Source organism: Ursus maritimus, unplaced genomic scaffold (assembly GCF_017311325.1).
Source record: "Ursus maritimus isolate PB19 unplaced genomic scaffold, ASM1731132v1 scaffold_2, whole genome shotgun sequence".
Lineage (NCBI taxonomy): Eukaryota > Metazoa > Chordata > Mammalia > Carnivora > Ursidae > Ursus > Ursus maritimus.
In genome coordinates, this window is record NW_024424452.1 from 47,565,785 (window position 1) to 47,589,484 (window position 23,700).

At 48.1% G+C, this 23,700-nt stretch overlaps 1 protein-coding gene across 1 annotated transcript in view; it reads left to right on the forward strand.

Annotated features, from left to right (window-relative positions):
• PBX1 (PBX homeobox 1) overlaps nucleotides 1-23,700 on the forward strand; it is a 280,666-nt gene that overhangs the window by 201,593 nt on the left and 55,373 nt on the right. The window contains 2 exon segments of the mRNA XM_040635989.1: nucleotides 22,243-22,356; nucleotides 22,359-22,417. Of these exon segments, the coding sequence (XP_040491923.1) occupies nucleotides 22,243-22,356; nucleotides 22,359-22,417 (173 nt within the window).

Consider the following 23,700-nt stretch of genomic DNA (forward strand, 5'->3'; position numbering starts at 1 on the left):
GACTGCCAGGGGATTTGAGTGTTTATTGCTTTTTTTCTCCAGGATTGGAACAGCTCCAACCAGCTACTATTTGAAAAACATAGAAGTATTTTTTTGGTTATTATCAAAAGGAGAATAGAGTTTTCTTGCAACTAAATGAGAACTTGATATCTTTCTTGCCCCAGGGATGTGTGTGTGTGTGTGTGTGTGTGTGTGTGTGTGTGTTTGAGAGGAAGGGGTATCCAGCCTTCCCTTCCCACCCCCATTTCTGGCTCCTGGTAGTCAAACTGGTGTTCTGAACCACACCAAGGACGGCACGTTGCCTTTCACCAAAGGAAGACATTCAGTAATCAGATTTCTTGTCTACCTGCCTCTGTCTGTCCCCTTTGCCCCGAGGGTTCCCCTGTCAGTCAGTCTGTCTGTTGTCTGCACGTGGCATTTGTTTGTCTTGACGATCACTACAGTCTTTCTGTCTTTTCTCTTAAACAGCTTTTTTAAAGCCCCCAGAGACCCTTAAAAAAAAAAAGGAATGCAAATGGAAATTGCGCTAGAAGCAAAAATGAGCATTGTTGTGAGTCATGGGATCCTGGCCACACAGGGACAAACTAGTTTTTATTTTGGGTAATATTTCTTCTTTGGCATTTATTACACCTCTGTTAAACACAGCTCATGTGACACAGTGTTATTCACAGGCAATCAGAGAAAAAGCTGCAAGTTGAGCCATCAGGAGGGCAGGGCGACTTATTGTTAATAGCGGCCATTAAAGCTGAAAGGAAAAATTACCCATCTGCCCCCGCCAGACCTGTCTGCCTGGGATGAGCCCGGGCCTCCTGGCCGCAAGGGGGGCTGGGTGAACATGAGGGAAGGGGAATGGAATGTAGAAACCCGAGATCCGGATCGGTGGAGGGGAAGGTAGAGCTGAATTCAAGTTTGGACCCTACCCCACGCGCAGAAGAAACCCCACCAATGCCAACACGCAGGCAGCACCCCTCCTCTGTTCTCACAAGCGCACCGGATCGCTCTTCCCCGAAGGTCTGCTCAGGATCCAGTTGAGTCTGGACTGGAAACTTGACGGCAAGATTTGTTCAGCAGCAATGCCTTTCCACCACAGGGTATAATTCAGAACAGATTCACTACACCAAAAATCGTTGCCATTAGACCTTGGGGTTCAGCAATGCAAATTTTTTTTTATTTTAAAAAGTCTATATTTAAAAGAGCATATGGTTTGAAATCCTTTCAGACACTTTAAATCCTAGCCAAAGAGGCAACCCCATTTACCCACTCTGACAAGTCCCTCTACAAGTGCGCTTGTGTGATGGGGCTGTATAAGGTGTCAGCTAGGGGAATAAATTTGAAACGGCTTTGCAGAGAGTGTGTGGGTAAAACTTGTAAGAGGGGCGTCTGAGTGGTGCCGTTGGTAGAACGTCGGACTCTTGGTTTCCACTCCGGTTGTGATCTTGGGGTCATGGGATCGAGCCCCGTGTCGGGCTCCGTTCTCAGCACGGAGTCTGCTTGGGATGCTTTCTCCCTCTCCCTCTGCCCCTCTCTCCCTCTCCCCCTCTTTCTCTCAAATAAATAAATAAATCTTAAAAAAACAAAAACAAAAAAACAAACCTTCCAGCAGGTCTGGAAGGGAAAGGCGTAGGCCCCTTTTGCAGCTAGTGCTAGTTAGCACCTTGGGGTGCAGAGTGACCGTTGCTATCAGGATCACATACCAGTTTGGAGAACTGTAACAGAAACTGGACTTGGGGCTTGGAGGATGGCTCCTCTCCCCTCCCCCTGCACACCCTACACCTCAGGAGGGCAGTGTCACAGCCCTGCATGGTTTTTTGGGGGTGGAGATATTAGAATGAGGTTTGAAAGGCAAGTTGGATGGCCCCAGCGATGACCTCTGGGGCTGGCCGGAAGTCTGAGCAGAGCTGGCAGGACTTAGCATTTAGGCAACCCCTGAGTGCACGCCTGGCTGGAGGTCAGTGTGGGCCTGTCTGAGGGGGAGGGGCCTGCTGAGTCAGACCCGGGAGAGGTGCTTTGTGCTCCGAGTGTTTGATTTTCCAGATACGACCACGCCCAGTGCTGGGCTCCAGCCCTCAACTGTTCCTTGGCAATCAAAGCCAGTGTCAGGTCAGATCAGCTTAACTCATCACCGAGGGAATTCCTGGTAGAGCTTGGCTCCTTCTTACATTTGGTCACATTGTCCCACTAAGAGTGGTGGTGCTCACTCACCCTCTCTGTGTTGGTGGCACATTTTGAATACTAGATTATTTTGGCTGCCCTTTAGCGTGAACTTTAAGCTCCCTCTGCAAGGATCTTCAGCGCCGTGTCACTCATTGACTAGAACTCTCTCCGTCCCTGATCCAGCTCTTGGGGACAGTCAGCACACAGTTCTCTTGATACTACCCCATCTCTTGCCTTCTGCTCTTGGCAGTTGGATTGCACCCTGTAGACAGAATGGGGTGGCCCACTCGGCTCCACATTGCTGACAGACACTGCTAACACAGTGTATCTTAGGCATATCGCAACTCTACTGTGGTCTATTCAATTGTTATAGAAGATGAATTCATGGATTGTTGAAGAGTCTGACCTTTATCTCCACGGTCTCTCTCGTAGGGGTCCACTGAGTGATCAAGTGTGGAGAGTGTGTTGGGGGGTATATGGCTTAGGGGATAGGATGGGGCTGGTAGGGCACATCATTTGCTGAACCCGTGGATTATCTCTAGAGGGGAGTCATGTCACCTTGAGACACCTGCTGAGTGTTCTGGAAAGAATTAGGAGTTGGAAAGGCATGGAGAAGCAGGTCTGGGAAAGAATTAGCTGAGGTGAGAGTCAACTGAGGAGAAGCAAGTGTGGCAGGGCCCTGGGGAACCATGGGCAGGTGAGCAGCAAATTTGCAGTGTCAGCACAACGGATCTGCCTCCAGAACTGGGTCCAGGACTCCGGGAAGCCAGCAAGGCCCTTTCCCCCATAGTTCCACGTTAAGGGCAGCCAGTTCCCTAAAGTGTTGTATCCATTTTGGATTCTTTGAACTTTAAGAACTATGAACAGCAGAGAGAGAGGTGTCAAAAGATGAGGAATTTCCATTTCAAAGACCCTGTGATTATTTATTCTTTAGAGGAGAAGGCTAATGGGTTGTTGACTTGCCTTATGTACGGGACTTCTGTGCAGAGCATGTCCGGCAAAGTCCGTTGTGAAGAAACGGCAGACCAAGAGAAAATAAACCAAATATGCGTTCCTTTTCAAGCAAGGTCCTTTGGGAAGCTTCAAAAATTTCAGAAGGAATGGTGCCTGCTTTCACAGAACTGATTCAGTGAAGACCTCTTCATACCTCTTCATATCATCAAGTGCTGGCTCTCCGGTATGATGAAAAGTCTCCGTTGGGGAGATAGAAAAGGCAGCTCCTATCTGGTTTGGGTTGGTTTGGCATCCTTAAGGTGAGGATAGAATTCTTACATTTATTTGCTTGGATTTCCGAGCGGTCACTGTGGTAAGAGGCCGTGGGCTCTGTGCCACAGACTCTGGTGAAGTTGCATCTGCGGCCAACCAAGGGAGGGGTTTACCCTGAGTTGTTATGATTTAGGGGCTGTTACATTTTTAACGGACCTGAAAAATCTGCTCAGAGACAGCCACTTGGAGACTTTCCGAAGGCTGGACGTGGTAGAAGAGGGACGTGGGCATCAGTTAGGATCTCATGTTTCTTCCAGAAGACTGGCTTTTCCCCATTTCTCACTTGCTATCTCCCAGTGTAATTACCATCGCAAGCATTTCCTGTTTGTCCCCTGTAGGTACACCACATTGTGCCAGTAACCCGTGGCCCAGCAGGAATATACAGTGTCCTGTGCCAGTGTCGATCAGGGCTTGATTACACTTCACGGCTGTAATTCAAGCCTGCTAATCCTCCTTTGCGTTAGGAAAAGAGGCCTGTTCTATTAGATAAGCTGATTACTGTCTGGTGTGTGCCTCATGCCTAGCAAGAGTTGTTTATATGTGGAATTATTGCTGGTTGGAGTCTGTGCTTTCCTGCACTGAGTAAGCTGGCGTCGGGGTCAGGGGTATCAGGCTTCACCTCAGATCTGGGAGGGGTGAGAAATGGAGTCTTGATTACAGCTGCTTTGCTCCCCACCTCTGTGCCACTGGCGCACTGTTTACTTTTCTGCTCTGTGAACGGAAGGAACCAGATAAGATTTGAAGAGTCTGAGACTTTTGCCCTCAGGCCTCTCTGTCGGAGATCATAGAGTGAAAGGTCACTGCCCCAGACTCTGCCGTCCCCCGTCGCTTTGTAGGACCTGCTTGGTGGTGTGTTGTCTGGAGGGGCTGAGGGAGGGAGCAAGATGGCGGGCGAAGTTGAGTGTGTAGTGAAGTCAGCAGCCACAGACCCAAGAGTGCCCGACCACAAGGCGAGATGGCTACAGAGACCATTTGAAGGCTTTCTTGCATCCAGAGATGTTTTCTTTGAAGCCACAAAAGCCTTGAAACCACCTTTGTCTCTCCCTCCAGGCCCATCGCTGCTCGGCCTTGCAGCTTGAGGCTTGGGTGCAGCCTACAAAGCCCGGGCTCTTCACAGGGAGGAAGTGCATTTGTTAGGACTGTCTGCCAAGTGAAGTTGGCGTGACTGATGCTGGCTGTGCTCTCGGGAATCCCCTCCCCCCCAACCAAAGCAGCTCTCCAGGGAAAGGGCGGGGGTCCGTCCTGTCCCCAGATGCAGAGCGGAGCTTGTGCTTAATGATGGCTCAGAAGTGTTTAAGTTCTACCGGTGGTTGCTGAGTCAGTGGCGTGAGGAGGAAGTACTACAGCGCGGTCACAGGTAGACGTGTGCACCTGGCCCTTGGCCTCGTCAGCCTCTGCGCTGGCAGCTGTAGGCACCTGCTTGTGCATGAGTTGAATATGCGGTGGCCTACACTGGAGTGAGGAAGTTAGGATGCACGTCGGCATGCGTCATGGCGAACAGATCCCAAGCAGAGGCGTTCTGGTGAGTAAACTTCCTCCACGCTACTCTGCATTCACGATCCTCTCGAGAGTCTGCCTTTCTCCATGGAACCATCGATCCCTTTCAGGCAGGCCTTTTGTCTTTTATTTCTGTGTCCCCAGTACCTGTACTGCCTGGCATGTGGTAAGCGCACAAGGAGTGATGTTTTTAACTTAATGAATGAAGGACACCTGACCTGGGTGGCACCGTACCCGACTCTTGGTTTTGGCTCGGGTGGTGATCTCAGGGTTGTGGGATCGAGCCTCGCCTGTCCAATTAGGACTCTCTCTCCCTCTGCCCCCGCCCCCCGCCCCATGATCTCACATACTCTCTCTCTCTCTCAAATAAATACTTAAAAAAAAAAAATGAATGAATGACTAAACCGGTTAATATATTTCAGTAAAGGGGGCCTACCCAAGAATGAATGCAAGTCCAAATCATTTCACACAGCTCTCTGCACATGCGTTCCCTCTCGTGTACCTTTCCTTCTTTTTTGCTCTTTAAGCAGACTCTAAATCCCCAGGGGCATGGGGATTCCTTGGATGTAAAGGGCACAGCGAGCTGCAGGCAGGACAGAACACTGCAGAGCCAAGTCGCATGTTAGGAAGGACACTGTGACGTGAGATGTAGACAGAAGGGCTGCTGCGTTATGTCCTCACTGCTGGGTATCTGGTCTGTGTGATGCTTCTCGATCTGCAGACATCTCGACACTTATTTTATCTCCCTCTTTTCTTCTGCCTTTGCCTCCATCACCTTCCTCTCTTAGTCCTCTTCCCCCCTCACCCCCACACTCTCCTTCCCTTCCCTTTTCTAGGGAAATCCTTATCTCCAGTAGACCAGCATATTCTCCAAATAGATGAGTTGTACCCTCAAAGATTTTTCTTCTGAACTTGAATTAATTTCAAGGAAAGATCCAAAGAACCGTACAGAGGGTGTGGCAACAAAAACAGAGCTCTGAAAAGTAACTGAAAAGCTTTAAGCCTAATTTAAGCAATGAAAATTCTCTTCAATGTGTGTTGATTAATTTTCTTTAAGGGATTATAAATGTGTGCGTTTAGTATACTCATCATTGTATGTATGGCTTTGGTTTCTAAGTCGTGGCTGAAACTTAAGACTGGATATCTTCTCTAGATCTATGGTTGTGTGTTTGTGTGTTCTGTGTGTAGGGGGGTGGGTATGACATAGAGTATATGTGCTGTCTTCAGAAGATGGAAGTACACAGGATCGAGCCCCATGTCGGGCTCCCTGCTCATCGAGGAGTCTGCTTCTCCCTCTCCATCTGCTGCTCCCCCTGCTTGTGCTCTCTCTCTCTGTCAAATAAATAAATAAAATCTTTAAAAAAAAAGAAGTTGGAGGTACAAGCCTTTTTTACTTCTACACATGAGCTGAGTAAGTGCTTGACTCTCAAAAGAGTAATTGTCCAGGAAAACTACATTTTGAAATTCACCTTAGCATCTTTGAAATAATCTCAGATGTTTTGAGAGTCAAGAAGTGAATAGCGGTGTTGCATCCCAGAGACTCAGACCATGGGGCCAAACCTGAGCACTTTCCTCACAGGACATAAGCAGAGTTTTCAGAGTCGAGGGTCCTACCAAACACAGAACAGCACTAGTAGCAACAAGGCAGAGAGAAATTAGGAAAACCTCTGCTTTTCATTCTGTTCGTAATTCTTTACATCCATGTCACCGGGAGGCTGGATGACTTGCCGATCTCCTCTGTGTTGCTGGCATCTGGAGTTTTAAGACCAGCAGTATTGTTTGAATGTTTGCCTAAACTGGAGATCTCTAGGTCTTTAACCAGAGTTGGTTTCCTGGGATCCTCTCTCAAAGAGGAAACATAAATACATCAACCTAGTTTGTATTGGTTTATGAAATCTTAAAATTAGCAAGTTTTTGTCCTAATGTTGTTCCATCATCACCTGTTGAAAATAATGTTTGAAGATGAGGACAATAGGCTGAGATGGGTCCAGACCTCTTTACTTTCTCTAGGAAAAGGAAATATACATGATACATACATTATGCAGCTTGATAGGGGTATCTGGCACCTCTTTCTCTGGAGGACTTCAGATTATCTTTCTTCTTACCTGTCTGAGCCCATGTGCCATTATGATAGTAAATGGAGGCAGCGAGGGGACCCAGAACTGTGGTTTGGAAATTGGGAACAGAGCCTGGAATTGGAGGCATCTCTGACCTTGTGATATCAAAACTTAAAACCAAGGTCTTGCACCAGCAACCCGGTGCCATTCTTTCCCAAACAGAGCAACAGTGCAGCTGCTGGGATCTCACCTCCACATCTTCAGTCCCAAGAAGTGAAAATAGGTCGAGCTTTTAAAAAAAGTGTTTGCACAACTGCAATTGTGATGGTTTGGTGTGTAAACAGTTCCGTGACTTGACTGTTTACTTTAAGACAGAACAGGGTAGAGGGTGTTGGAGCTGAGAAAGCCGCATGTGTTGTTCGGAGTTTTCCTTGGTTTGGCCTAGCTCAGGAGAGCAGAGACATTACATGCAGGGGAAAAAAGGCAGCACTAACATTCGTGTTGGCGTCCAACCTGTGAAAATTGCCGGCCACTAATTCCGGCCCTGGCAACGCAGTTCAGCCCTGGGAGCATGTCAGGGCGTGGGCCCTTGCTTGCTACTAGCTTTGCTGTGATGGAGGAGAAAGGCCTAAGTCAACTATATAACCCATTGTGTGGCCAGGAGCCCATCTGACTCCCCTGTGCCTCTGTTCCCTCATCTGAATAAAAGGTTTCATGATACCCCAGAATATGCATATGAGAATAAAGGCAGCCGAACCCATTTTTAATAAATTACTGTGTAAAGCTTAATTCCCACATAAGAAAAGATCGGCTTCCTCCGTTCTCCCATACCCTTTGTCCACACATCTACCCATCATCACTTCGTGTTGTTAACCAGCGCTTCTCTTTCCTCCATGATGCTGCAGACTTATTTCTGAGTGAGCCTCCCCAGTGGAAATACAGGACTTAGCAGAGAGTAGGTACTCAAGTGTATGTTTGTTGAATGAAGAGCAGATGAGCCAGGGTCCTTGTCCGAATGGCAGTGTTGGTGAAATCGTGCGGGCCAGTAACACTTTGTGCAGGCTGAGAGGTTTTTATTTTAACGGAGCTGTAAGGCTGTCAGTAAACATAAGTGGACATGACCAGTTTGGCAGAGTCAAGCAGAGTGCTGCTGGAAAGCAGGCCACACCAAAAGAGAAAAGCAAATTTGGCTTCTAAGATTACCATATGTCTGGTACCCCAGAGGATGTGAGCCCCCCACAAAGACCTCTGCTGAAGTGGGGTCTGTAGGGCCCGATCTGTAGGGCCCTTGCTGCACACTCAGCCCTCTGGGCCTCAGTGGCCTCCTTGACTTAGACACGGCTTGCTAGGGGCTCTCCCCTGAGGCCAGCTGTGGCCCAGGGAAGTGCCATCAGTCAGAACCCGACAAGGGCCATGCTGATGTCCGGCAGCTGGAACAGGTGGGGAGCTTCTTGTGCACCGGGTAAGCTTGAGAGCGCTATTTTGTGGGTCAGAGAGATGTCGGCTCACTCAGTGGAGGAGAAAACAAGACACCTCTTCAGATAAATATAGTAAGAAGCACAGTAAATAAGGCCCAGCCTCAGGGAGGCAGATCTTTAAAGGAAAATTAAGATAGCCTGTCATCTGTCTCTCTGTCAACCGTTGATGTATTTAGCTTGCGCCTTGCGGTGCTAAATGCTTTTTGATGATGATGGTCATGATGGCCAGTGTAACTCCCCACCGTGAGAGACACCCCCTGTGTGAGAGCTCTTGGGGCGGGGGGGGGTCCATCTCAAGTGCACTGAGAGATGGGATGGGCCAGAGGACCCTTCTCTCTTGTCCCCGACTTCCAGATTTTACCAGAATGGAAAAGCAAGTGAAGACAACAACAAAATGCTCATGTGAAACTCGGAGCCTAATCGCTCCCATCTGCTCCAGGGCTGCTTCCCTCGCTGCCTGCCAGGATGTTTGCCGCAGTCGCTAAGTAGCACATTATTTTCGATAAGTTGCAATCATTTACTTGAAATCTACTTCTCCCTTAAAATGTCCCCCTGGAAACTGGAATCGGCATCTGAGAAGCCCTGTTCAGGATGGAATTTGAATGCTTGCGCTCAAGTTCACAAAAAGTGAAGCCCATTTGTCCACCAGGTGTTTATGTATTCAGGGTTCAGCGGCTTGGACCCTGTTGGGAGGAGAGGAAGAGGCGCCATGGAGATCAGATCAGGCTGGGAGATCAGAGCCACCGTATCTCGTTCCCCGAGGACAGGCACAGGTGCGGAGAGGGCAGAAGTAGGAAATGGTGGCTCGGTGGACTCTTCCCCAAAGCAGAAATGTCACGCCTCCCTTAAGACATTAAGCCAAGACCCTTCTTGGTCCCTGGGAGATGTTTCTCTCTTACCCAGTGACTGGGCTAGTGAAGGCATGTTTCGCAATCTGGAACTCATCATCTCAAGCGCCCTCCCCCTTCCGCCACCCCCCAACCCCCCCGGGCATTTCTTACTCAGCACCTCTTGCCCAGGAGGAGAATCGAGACACAGCATCCAGTCTGCCATCTGATCTTCCCCGTCACTCAAGCCTTCGTGCTTCCAGAGGCTACTTGGAAAGTTTCAAGATGCATCAAATCCTCCTGCTTCTCATGCAGCCTGTTTGCCTGTGGATTCTGCAGCTCCGCGTGTCTGAGGACGGCACGGGTGACTCATTAGCAGCAAGGCATGTGCTTGGGGTGGTTTTTGTAATGAGCAGTGATGGATCATCTGTATACTCTCCCTGAAGGACCCTGCCTGACCTTGTATGCATTTGTGAGATGGCTGTCTGGGGTCACAGGTGTTGTCTGTGGTCATGGAAAAAGGAAAGCTAATTGGCATGTGTTTTGAAATGGACCTGGGGCTCCCATAAATAGACCCGGTGTCCTTCAGCTGCGGCATTTCTGCTACCAACGAAGTGAGCGGAGGTGATGTCTTCTCTAAGTAGGCTGCTTTAGGATTTCCCTTTCCCTTCTCCCGTGCCCCTGTTCTGGTCCTCTGGAACTGACAGATTCAGCAGGCTGGTTAGAAGGCAAACATTATTTTACTATCGCATAAGGAAATGTCCCAGTACATGCTGCTGTATACAGGCGGGCAAGTTACAGCAGCTGAAAGGAATTTGTTAGACTTCAGTCTCGCGTAATGGTCCTGCTCCCAAATTTGCCTCCAGGTTTACCTTTTAGTCAGCCTTAGCTTTCCTCTGGTCAAGACAGAACGCTCCCTTCGCCCTCTTCCTCACGGAGGCAGCAGAATGCCCTCGGCTGGCCACCCACCCCGTCTTCCCCAGTTTAGGCTGCAGGACCCCAACACCATGACTCGGAGGCACCTCCTTCCCCCTGCTCCTTCGCCCCAGACTTCCCGGATCGTCTCCCACCTCTTCTCATTAGCCAGGGCAGTTCTCAGAGAGGCCGTCTAATGATCAGCCCTCTTTCTATCTGTTGTAAACCTTCTCCTTTTGCAGGAAGAAGTTCTCCCCAGTATCTACTCAGGTTTTTATGTGACTTGCTTCTAGTTCTTAAATCTGCTGCTTTATAATTACCTCTCTAATACACAACCAACATGAAATCACTCTGCCTTGCAGAGTTGTTCCTCCTCCTTCTCCTCTTCCTCCCATTCCTCTTCCTCCTCCTCCTTAATAGCTTGGATTGGCTAGGCTGCCAAAAACAAACAAAAACTCCAAAACCCCAAAATAACTAACTTAAACAAAATACAAATTTATTTCTCCTTGTTTTTGTGTAGTCCAAAGGTGACCATCCAGGCTAGTCTCTAGAGTGTGATAACTTCTATCTGGTTTCTCTTCCTAATGTGACTTCCATTCTCTGGCCAATTCATGGCTCAAAGTGGCTGCTAGAGCTCCAGCCATTATATTCATGTTCTAGCTAACAGAAGGAACAGAGAGATGGATGAGAAAGACATTTCTTCTTTTTAAGGACATTTCTAGAAGTTTTATATCCTACCTCAACTCATTTATCACTAGAATTTTGTCACCTAAGACATGACCACATCTAGCTGCAAGGGAAGCTGGAAAGTGTCTTTCCTCTTGGGGGAGCAGGGGAGAGGCAGAGGGAGATGGAGAAAATCCCAAGCCCACTCTGTACTGAGCACGGAGCCTGACCCAGGGTTCAGTCTCATGACCCTAAGATCACAACCTGAGCCCAAACCAAGAGTCAGATGCTTAACCAACTGAGCTACCCAGGCACCCCTCTTTTTTAAAAAATTTATTTATTTATTTTAGGGAGAAAGAATGAGTAGGGAGAGGGGCAGAGAGAGAAAAAGTAGAAAGAATCCCAAGCAGATTCCCCACCGAGCATGGAGCCCAATGCAGGGCTCTATTCCACGACCCTTGAGATCATGACCTGAGCTAAAATCAAGAGTTGGACACCCAGCCAACTGAGTCACCCAGGCGCCCCTGTTGTACCTTGTTTCTTGAGTCCAGACCCTGTGTCTACCCTGCTGGAATCTGCTGTTTGTCACCCGTGATGTTGTGTTCTGGTTGTCTTTGGGGCATACACCTCTGTCGTTGGTGTCCATCTGGGAGAGGTGGGGGCTGACCCCAGCAGGGCAAGGGCATACTGTTAGTACTAGTCTTCTATGATTGGTGGAGTTGGAAATAATCACGGAGTGGGTTAAGACTGAATAATCATTATCTTGTGTAAAGGCCCCTTAAGGTCAGTAGCACATTGCGTTAGGAACCCGGCCTTTGAATTATTCTGTGGTTCTCCAAAACTGGGAAGGATTCTGTGTGAGAACAGAATGTTCTTCATTTCAAACTAAATTCTGATAAAATTGTTTGGAAGGTTGGAGAAAAAAAAAATAGTTCTGCCATGATTGAGTTTGTAAATACAGGCAAGAAAATCCTACTTGTCACCAGGAACCAAAAAAGCATTTGTGGTCCTAAGACAGTGAAATGATGTCAAGATGGTAAGACCACACGTGATAGAAATGTGGCAACATCCGGTTATTTTAACATTTTGAGTGTGGGGTTTCAAAGGATGCCCCAGCAGAGAAGGATGATTGTGAGTTCTGAATCCCACCCAAAATTTGAAACTGAAACGTGCTTGCTCAAACCTTGATTGTGAATAGAGTCTTTACTCTCTTTGGTTATATGTTTTTTAATGGCAATGGGAAGCAGTTATCTGAAACATGACTTACAGGCTAGCTTGTCGGACACACGCTGAGACAGCATCAGAGCTAAGGGGTCCCCAGAAGGCTGTTTGTGCCTCTAGAAGGACCGAGGCTTCCCGAGGCTAGCTTGTCGGACACACGCTGAGACAGCATCAGAGCTAAGTGGTTCCCAGAAGGGTGTTTGTGCCTCTAGAAGGACCGAGGCTTCCCGAGTGAGCTCTGCCAGGTCAGGCAGACTCGATGGTTCCCGACTTAGGAGGACTGAAGTCAGGAGCTCTGTGTAGCGGGGACACTTCAGGCTTTAGAGGAAGCTGGATTCTTAATGTGCTTGGGAGAAGAACAGTAATAAAGCAACATGAAGAGGGGGAATGAGGACAGACGTTTGGAATTTATTCTGTTGGCTGAAGATCAGTGTCTTGGCCTGTGATGGTGTGAGTATGAGCCTGCCTGGAAATCCCGGACAGTGAGATAGAGAGCACGGATGTGTGTATATCTCTACACTCATTGACTTATCCTGGTTCCTTCTGGGTTGCTGATTCCTGAGATACGGAAACCAAACTCTCAATTGCAAATCTGTCATGCTTTCTTATTCTTCCCAAAGGGACCTTTTCCAATGGGATTGATTTAGGTTTTAACCCACAGTCGAAAACCTACCTGTTACTAAACACAGACATGTGCTTTTATAAAAATGACCTCATTTCATCTTTAACAAGGGTTATGGTCGGTTGGTATTATTATTGACTGTTGGGTGATAAGGACACTGAGCTTCAGGGAGGCCGGGTCCCCCCTGAGCTTCAGGGAGGCCGGGTCCCCGGGGGGGGAGTCCGTACCTAGGTTTGTACCAGTGTTCTTCCTTTGTACCGTGCTGTGGAGCTCAGGGAAGAGAGCCCTGGGCCCACCCTCACACATTCTGGGGATATGAAAATACGAGGGGCAAGGAAATCTGTTGTGTATTAGCACTTGCAACGGAGCAGAGAATGTGTTTGGGACGTCTCATCTTAAGGCAGGAGAATATTGAGACGTTTCTCTCACTTTTCTCAGCGGTCCCCTCTTTTAGAAACTACCGTTGTAGAGAGAAGCTTGCACCTCCTGGGAACGCACTGCAGGCCATCACCTGTGGCTTCCCGCTTTTCCTGCTTTCTCTGTACAGCTTGGGAGGAAACCCGGTTCTCGAGTCATGGGCGGCCACGTGTGGTGCAGGCCTCGCAGCCCGGGCTGCCCTCAAGAGCGTGCCCTCTTCGTCATACCGCTAGGCACGGCCGCCTGAGGCCGAAGCCAGGGTGAGGTCACACCCTCCTCCCGGCTTCGGCAGCAACTCTGGAGGCAAGGGGTTCCCCGAGCAGCCGTCCAGGCTTGAGCTATTAAGGCCCAGAGCCCCTCGCCCAGGCAGCCGGCACCCATCCAGAAAGGCAGGAGCCTGCTGCCCACCACATGAGCGTCCTTTCTGCCAGCTGGCCCAGGGAGGTGCCGCGTGCCAGGCAGGGGACGTGTGAATGGGATCGGTGCCCGAGCGTCGCCTGAGAAGGAGAGAACGCATGTGACCGGAGCCGCCGAAGCCTAGCCCAGAGAGAGAGATGACAAGAAAGGCGTGATGTGTTTCTCTAAAGAAAACCCGAAAACATAAACCAAAAAACAAACAAACTTTAAAATCATCTCAAGAGTGTCATAGAATTTTATTTTCACCCCCGCCCAAAAACCTCACACAAGGCCCTGCACATTTGGTGGCTGTTGGCTGCATGCGAAGAGAATGAGGGCGTCTCATTTTCTTTCGAAGCCCAGCTCCGTGCCGGCCACCATGGGAGATGCTCGGTATTTGTGGGACGATGCCCTTGCGGAATCTCTGAATCTTGCTGCTGAGTGACTGACGTCCTTACGTCCCCTGACTTGGCCTCCTTGCCTCACAACCCAGAAGGAAAGATGAAAGGCCCCTAGGACATCTTATTTTCGTAGCTCAATCCCTGGCGGCCCTTAGAGAGACCCCAGATTTGGGGTCCCGCCTTCGTAACCCCGAGCTGCTGAAGGGCTGAGATGCGGGTGGCATGGAGTCCCAGTGTGGCTTCCAGCATCTGAAGATTTCAGGAGCTTGGGCTTCTCATCTGACCAGCCGGCCCCAGGCCAACTGCAGCGTCAGGTGTCAGCACCAGGGCGTAGAGGGTCTATACCCCCTGGACCCGCGGCCCTTCTGGTCTGGAACATTCAGGGCATTGAATTGTTCATCATTTCCATTTGTTTGACAGACAGACTCTTAAAGACTCGCAAAAATAATCTTTTCCGGAGCGCCTGGGTGGCTCAGTCAGTGAAGTGTGTGCCTTGAGCTCAGGTCATGATCCAGGGTCCTGAGATCAAGTCCCGCATCAGGCTCCCTGCTCAGCGGGGAGCCTGCTTCTCCCTCTTTCTCTGTCCCTCCCCCCACTTGTTCTCTCTCTCTTTCTCGAATAAATAAATAAAATCTGTTTTTAAAAAAAGCTTTTCCATGACACCAACGAGGGGTTAAGAATTAGGAGTGAAGAGCACCAGGATGCACTGGTCTGAGCTTCAAGCCACTTGCCCGAGACTGCGGTCCCCCTGTTGGTGTCGAAGAATCAGATTATGTCATAGTCGTTTCTCAGTGCAAGCTGCGGAGTTCCTGGTTTGCGGGTGTGATTGGGCTTGTGGGAAACAGAAAGAACCTGGAGGAAGGGGAAGAGGGGGTGTGTTGATTGAGACTTTTTGGTGGCCAGCCGCCTACCCTAGCAACTTTCTCCATCCACTGCAGTTCTCGAGGCGGTTGGCATCACGTGTGAGAAGGGACAAGAGGCGTATAATCCATGGGCTTCATGAAGCCAGAGCCCGTGCCTGGTTCATCTTGGAAATCTCAGCACCACCTCGTTCCTGGCGCCTTGCAGGTGCTTGGTCTGAGCTTCCCTCAGAGGGCTCCTTTGTGGTCAGCATCCTGTGTGTGGCCCCTTTCCTGGGGACTGCTGTCTGGCCTTCCAAGAAATCTTCCCAGGCAGCGGTCACGTGCCAAGCTCTCTGCAGCACCCAGAGCCTTCACCGTGGAGAACGTTGGCTTTCTGGGGACACCTCCAGGCAATGCGTCCTGCAGGCCCCGGCTTGAAATGACAGCATAGATTTGCCTGTTTGGAATTGTCAGACTTGAAAAGGCAGGTTTTTGAAGTGGGTGTGACAGAGGTGGCAGAGGAGAAGGCCTTCTGTCCAACAGCGCACTGGCCGTGGTCCAGCCGGTCTGCTGACCTGTAGGGGAAGGGGACCCACTGCTTCCCTAAGGGCGTGTGAGGCAGAGAGCTCTGGGTCACACCAGCCCCCATCTTTCCCTCCTTCACTCTTTTTACATATTAAGAAATGCTTGAATAGGCGCTTAGTGCCAGGGGCTCCGGGAGGCCATATGGGGGATCCACAGAGGCCGGGCAGGTCCTCACTGCCTTTCAGGAGCTCACAGCCTTGCTGGCAAGCTGGCAGGTGTGACTTGAGGTGTTCTGAGATGCCCCATGACCGTGGTGTGGACAACACAGGAGCTGGTGCCTTGGAGGTGAGGGAGTTCATTTTGGGCTGTTATTGGGTTGGTTTCACAGAGGAGAGTGTTGAGCTGAGATTTGAAATAGGATAGGACTGTGGCAAGTGGATTTCTGTGGCCGAGAGGGAAGAGGGCGCTCTGTCACATGGCCCAGTGGCTCTAACTGTTACAGTGCCATTGGCAGAAAGAGGTCACTGAAGAGGATCAGATTTGGAGGAATTTAAAAAAATTACGAAGTCAGTGAGAAGACCTTCCTTCCTTCCCTACCTCGTCTCTTGTCTTCTTCTTGTCATCTGTGCATCGAAAGACATTGTGTGTGTGTGTGTGTGTGTGTGTGTGTGTGTGTGCAAACCCCAAATTGATGTCGCATCGTTTAGCCACCTTTGTGAAAGAGTCAGAATCCTAATGTTGTCGAGAATAAAGTGTCTAAGACCTAGATTCTAGTCTTGGCTGTGTCCCGTTTGCTTGGATTTAGGGCACGTTACTTAGTTGTTGCCTTGCCATTGTCATCTTGAATCATCTGTCATGAAGTTTGGCCTTCATGTCTCATAAGGTGACGCAGTTCAGTGCATACAAGTACATTATGAACACACGAAAGGGGTGACCATGATATTTTCAGGAGGCAAGCAATTGCCTGTATTTCTAAAAAGGCAAGCACAACTTGTTTGCATCCCACATTTCTCTCCAAGGTCCTGACCCACCGGGAGATGGAAGACCAGTCCTGGGGTGAGGCCAGGAGAGTTCCTCTCTCCTGCCTGTCCTCCTGGTCATGGGGAGTGAAGACTAGCCCGTGGACAGGGGAGCACCCTGTGTGGGGGTTCAGTCTCCTGCCTTCCAGTCACGCAAAGACATTGGCCGGAGAGTGTGAGGGCATCCCCTTGGGGAGACCACCTCATGCTGGCTCTCAAACCACCTTCTGTCTCTATCCTCTCTCTCTGTCTCTCCCCCATGTCTCTATCTCTATTAATACTTCAGGCCCTCAGCCCACTTTTGGGTCCCTGGATGCTGTCCAAGTCTGAAGACACCCTCTCTGTAGACCTGCCCTCCTCCCCCGCCGTCGGCCCCACAGTGGAAGTTGCATCTGCAAGGGCATCTTGCCCAGGGCTAACCTGGGGACTGGAAACAGCCGGACCCTCCCTGCAGCACCCGTCCTCGGTGAAGAAAGAGTGCCCTCTAGTGGGCCTTGGCTGGAGCTGCTTGGGAACCCTGTCGCTCAGGCAAGGACAAAACAACCAGCCCACAGCCCTCCTGCCAAGGATCTTGAATATGCCTTTGGGTTTGGTTTGTTTTTCTCCTTCTCCGAAGAAAAAGAAAGAAAGAAAGAACAGCAGGAGACCAGTTGTGAGAGCAGCTCCGACAGGGCTGTGACAGTCTCCTTATCTTGGGAGTTTTACCAAAGAATTACCCCCCCCCCCACCTCCCGGGCTAGCCATGGCAGGAGGGGAGATGTGACATCGAATGCTTTTCAAAGGGCTGTGACAGTTTCCACATAAATCACTCACCTGCCTTGACTGGCCTCATGCACGAGGCGGTAGATCTGTGAGGACATTCCTTTGACAGTCGTTACCAAAAGGGGTCACTACCTCGTTGGGCCACCCCTCCGGATGGCGAGCCCACTGCCTTTGATTACATTTTCTGGTAGTGGACGCGTCCAGACCCGACTCCGGACTGCTAAAACCCTGTGTACACGGGCACAAACGGGACTGGGCCCTTTAAAGCCTGGTTCGGTGAAAGCCGCTGGACTGGGGAGCCAGGGGGGAGGGGAGAGCGCAGGGCTCCCGTCAGGGAAGCAGAAACCTGATCGTATGTGATGGCTGCAGGATTAGGTAACAGCTCCGCTGGTTGAAATTGGATCTTGGAGGATGAGTGGTAACATCTCTGGTGTCCCGGTGAAAGGTTTGTTTGAGTCTTGCACACGGTGCCACAGAGATAAAAAGGAGCTTTTAAATAATCATTTTGTCTCCTACACACCGGAGTGCTGGCTTCGAGCAATAAATGGGCAGCATCAGTTCTGCTTAGACATATCACCCTTTTCATTTATTTATTTAATGTTGGAGGGTTGTTTTTTTTTTTAACCGACTCGCCGAACAGTTTCCATATCCGTGAATCCCAACATCTGTTTTTATAATGGTTCACACGGATTCTCCTTCTGGGTGGAAATAAAGTGCAGACAGTTTATTGGCCCATCCATGCCTCTTCCAAGTACACAGGCACAGCCCAAGACCATCGGAACCAGAATCTTCTATGTGAAGTAGTAGGTGAAGATGTTCTCTTGTTTCTACTATGTTGTTCCTGTATATAGACACATGCTATATATACACATACTATATATGTACACGCTATATATCTATATATACACCCTATATAGATGCACGTTATATATACATTATATGTGTGTATACATACACACGTGATATATACACATACTATATATATACACGTTATGTATGTATATATACATGCATTATATATACGTTATATATATATACACATACCATATGTACACATGCTATATATATACACACCCTATATAGACGCACGTTATATATACATTATATGTGTGTATACATACACACGTGATATATACACATACTATATATATATACACGTTATGTATGTATATATACCTGCATTATATATACGTTATATATATACATATACTATATATGTACACATGCTATATATATATACACACCCTATATAGATGCACGTTATATATGTGTGTATACATACACATGTGATATACACACATACTATATATATACACGTTATGTATGTATATATACATGCATTATATATGTTATATATATACACATACTATATATGTACACATCCTATATATATACACACCCTATATAGACGCACATTATATATACATTATATGTGTGTATACATACACACGTGATATATACACATACTATATATATATATACACGTTATGTATGTATATATACATGCATTATATATATGTTATATATATACACATGCTATATATACACATACTATATATGTCCACATGATATATGTGTGTGTGTGTGTGTATTATATATAGCTGGGGATTCTGACACTCTGAATTTTTTTTATTTTTATAATGATTTCAGTATAATTTAAAGAGTGTAATTTGAAGAGGACTGCTTCTCCCCCACCCCCCATCTTTACATTCTTTTATTTTCACCGGATCTCCGGTGTGGGACCTATTTCTGTGTCCTGAACTCTGAGTATAAATGCAAACGGTGTATTCATTAAGGTACATTGTAATCTGTCGTACCTGTTTCTTACTGGCCACATTTGGAAACCAATTTTATTAAACCTTATTAAACTCAAATTTCTTTGTAAAGAGTGTTTATTTACAGGATTCATAAAATGAGATATAAAAGCTAAGTGAAATGCTAACACTCGCACTATTTTTTTTTTCTCCTCGGCTAAATGTATCCTTTATACATTTGTAAATGTATAAAGGCGGGGACAAAAAGAGTCTGTATAGGTGAGTGCTTTGCGCTGTGTGACTGTCCTAAGGTTTTCTCGGTGGTGAGGGGCCTGCAGCGTAACCTTTCAGCATCCTTTGCTAGTCTTAGCCATTTTCTTTCTTATTTTATTTTGAACCAGTTAGATTTCACGCCCAGCGAAATGTTAATTAGGTAGGTGTGCAGAGCTCGTGTGGGTAGTCTGTGTATACCACTGACTGTTTAAAAGAAAAGGTGGAGTGGAGGTGTAGGTGAGGCTGTGTGGGTCTGGAAGGGGGAAGCTATTCTCGGAAGTAGATATCGGTGGTAGTAACCTGCCCATGGTTACGTGCGTGGTGCCTGGAAAGAACTGGGACCAGCACTGCGGTCTGTGGATGCCTATCTCTGCTTCTCCTACTTCTCTCATGATGCATGGAACTTTGCCGGAGGAATAAGTTGATGGAGTGAGCGAGGTGGTCCTGGGCACACGGGCTGAGGACCTTGCCATCATCTCGGGTGGACAGGTTGTAGGCTGGCAAGTCCTGATCTTTAGGATGACGTTGGTCTCTTTCTCTTTGTTGCCTTCTTTGAAGCCAGAAATGAATATAAGCTCTTTCACATGCACGAGGGATTGGTTATAGAAGGACCAGGAGGACCTGCTTGGAGGCATTACCACTGTCGGCATGGGGGGCTGCTCTCCTAGAGTCCCCGGCCTCTTCTGGAGGATAGGCCGCACGAGATTGAGTAGAGTGGATTGGAGAGTAGGATTTTACACCATTTATTTAATGACCAAGCTAAAGTGGAACAATTACATTTGTTTATTAAGAATAGCCCTGAGGTGGATCTTTTAAATGACCCACACATGTTTTTGTTGATAAAGTAATTAAAATTCACTAAATAAAATTCAGTAGACAGACGCCCACAGACCCCACACACGAATGCCACCACCCATAGAGGTGAGGAAAGAGGAGCTTCTGGGCTCCATCACTAGGTGCTTGGGTGGTCCCATTCTTTTCTGCACCTTTAGGGACTGAAAAGGTCTCTAATTCAGGAAGTGGGTAAAGCACTGAATTATTTTCTTGAGGAAACCTCTGTGAGTTGAGATAGGTTCTTCAGAGGACTTTGGAGGTTTGGATAAATGAATTCAAGGCGCAGAATAACATGACTGAATGTTATTCAAAGACCAGTCCATGGGGCATTGTCCCAGTTCATCTCCTGGGCCTACAAAAGAAGGATTTCACTGGAAAGACGTCCACAGCACAAACCTCCACAAGGCCATCACTGATACAGGGATTTTACTTTAGTGCAGCAGAATATTCCGGACTCGGGTGTGAAGGGAGAGGAGCCTGAGTCCAGAGGTGTTGGGTGTCTGTGTGCAGGTGTGGGTTTCCTTCTTTCCTCCCAGGTAGCCGCCTTTCCCACATCCACCGTGCCCCCCTCTTGTTGCTTTTCTCCCTGGTGCCTTTTATCTCCGCTCCTTGCCACCGCCACTCCTGGGCCACGTGGCTCAGCAGGCCACTTGACTGCCTCCTGTTCCACCAAAGCCGTGCTGCAGGGTCCACCCCCCCCCCCCAGCACAGAAACTGGGATTTCCTTCTGAACAACGCTCAAGGTTGCTTCTTGTCGTGCCTGATGGAAGCCAGGAGCATGCGGCGATGCTGACATTTTACAGGATGGGACTCCCCAAACATCTCTGCGTGCCTCATGTTGAGCTCATAGCCACCTTCCCGGTCACGCCCCTGCGGGGCTGTCTTGCTAGGGCTCAGGAGACAGCTGGAATGGGCATCACCTCCTGGGGCTCCCCAGATGTACCCCACCTGGAAACAGCCCTTGATTCTCTGATTGTTCCAGGGCTCATGTAGCCATCAGGCCACAAAGTGCCTGCCGCCGGCATCCCCAGAGTGCAGACAGACTTGGCTCCTTCTCTTCTGCCAGGATCACTTCCCTCCTTTCCTACCTTACTCCAAACTTTTTTCAATTTTTTTTTTCTTTTAATTGGAAATTCTTTTCATGTTCCCTCTCAACAAAGACTTGGCTGCTGACAGCTAAACTGGGTTTAGATGAGTGATTTATTTTATGGCAGGTTGTATGATGGTAGTAAAAAGAGACTGCCTAGCTCTTTTGCTGATTTACTAAAACACTTGATCTCTTTCAGTCCCAGCTCCCCTCCCCCCACCCAAATGGCCGTGATGTTTTAATAAAAAGCAGCCATTTCATTGATCTGAGCCTTCTGCATCCTACCTGGCTTCTCTGAATACCAGAAACAGCTTGTCCAATGGGCCCCCCTCCCTGGTTTCCAACAGGAGAGTCGTCACCTGGAATGAAGAGATCTCAGTGTCCAGAGAGAAACATTCCTACTTGATGCCCAGGCTGTCTTCCTGCTGTTTTATTTGCTTATTTTATTTATTTTATTTTATTTTATTTTATTTTATTTTATTTTATTTTATTTTTTCTTGAAGAATAATTGACATATAATATATCTTCTTGCTATTTTAAACTTCTGTACCCTCCCTGCTGGTCTAGGGGAAATGTCTCAAGATTCCAGTCCAAAACGACAGGATTTGCATAGCATAGGTTATTTTGAAATTGAAAATTTAGGCCGATCAAATATTACAAAGTCAACGAGTGTAAAACCACAAACTCACAGAAATCTAAAATTAGAAACGAAGAAGGAAGTTTCTTTCCCCGAATTAAAAATTCGGCAGTTTGGGGATGAACATGAAAATTCTATTCTGCTATAATTAATTTTTTGTACTTTTGAAATTTCTTGTGGTAACATCTACATAACAAGGGTTATCATTTTCCCCATTTTTCAGTGCCCAGGGCACAATTCAGCGACATTAAACGGACTCGCTTTTGTGCAGATATCACCACCATCTCTCTTGTCTATAGGAAACTCTGGCCCCAAGAAACACTGACTCCCAGCCCCTGCTCCCCTCTACTTTCTACCTCCATGAATTGGACTCTTCTGAGTTGCTCTCATAAATGGAGCATCATTCATTTCTGGAACAAAGCAAGCCTCTCCTTGCATTCTGTCCCCCTCCTGGCACTTCGCCCCTTCTGCACCTGCCACGTTGCAAGTATTTGGTAATTTGCTGTGCCAGTGGCACGACATTGCTTTTCATTTTCTTCATTTGCTCGCATGGGTTCCCATTAACCCTCCCCTCTGCTGTGTCCCCCTGCAGTCTTGAGTATCCGGGGAGCCCAGGAGGAGGAGCCGACAGACCCCCAGCTGATGCGACTGGACAACATGCTGCTGGCCGAGGGGGTGGCGGGCCCCGAGAAGGGTGGCGGCTCGGCGGNNNNCAGGTGTCCCAGATCAGACAGATCTACCACACGGAGCTGGAGAAGTACGAGCAGGTAACCGTGGCCTTGGGGGCATCGGGCACCCGGGCCCTTTATGAAGGAGGGTGTAGAGCCAATGGGCCCCAAGGGCCAGCCTGTGAGTTTTTCACCGAGCCCCTGGCCGGACTAGAGGCCGCCGAGTCCTCAGTCTCCCCGATTAAAAACCCAGGCACATTGGCCCTAAAGGCATTTTAAAAACTTAAATTTTAAGTGATGATCTCAGGGAGCATTAATATTCAATATAAGAAATGTTCAAGCTGGGGCTCTAGAACATTTGCCATGGCCTGTAGCCAGGGTCTCATGGGGTCATTAGCAGAGTCAAGCCACCTGACCTGCAGGGAGGTTGGTGGACTCCTCCGGCCTTCTTTTGCTCCTTATTTGTGGAAGATTCCTCATCTTCCAAGTATTCATGGAATCCTATGGGAAAGGGTACTAAAACTTGGCCTTTAAAGTCCCTTGCTCTACCCAGACTCACCTCAAGTGAGAGTCAAACGTGTTTGTTTGATACGTGATACGGAATGCGATACTCACCTCTGTCCGTAAGAAGAGTAGAGAAGGGCTCAGGGGACCTCTGTAGTCAACAAAGTTGGATTCCAATCCTGATACTCCACTGATGGTGTCTGGGACCCAGTGGTCCACATAGTCTACCCAAAAGCTGGTCATGTATGGTCAAGAGCTTCAAGTCAAGGGTAGCACAGGACCATAAAAGCCACATGAAGGAGAGCATGAGAAAGGCTTTAAATGACAAAGCAGTGTATAAATATAAGGTACTCTAATTACAACGGAGCTGCTCTCTCCAAGAGACCCTCTCCCCTCCACACACACGCACACGACTTTCCATATCAGTTCTGCTTCCTCGGGTCCGTATGAGCAATACTACTTTAATAGAAGTCCCTTCTATCAGCCTTTCTTCCATTAGTAGGTGACAGATGTGTTTGTTGTCACCTTTTTGGTTTCAACATTATCCTGAAGTTCTATAGTTAACTTACTTTCCTTAAATCCTTAGCTTTCTGGTTTACTTTTCTTTTTTAAGAGTCACAAAAGAAGAGGGAGAGAAAGCAAAGGCAGAAGACCCTCCCCAGTCCATGTACAAGTCTCTAGGTAGAAGGCAAATGCAAACTTAATAGAAAATTTAAATTTTAAAATAGAAATGGGCGTTTTAAAATTTAAAGTGAAGAAAGTTTCATTATTGTGCTACCTACCTTCGAAATGGATTTCTACCAAGTCCCTTCTTTTATGGGGGGGAGGGAGGAATTGCTGTGAAGCTTGCAGCCAAGCATGGTGAAACTCAACCATCA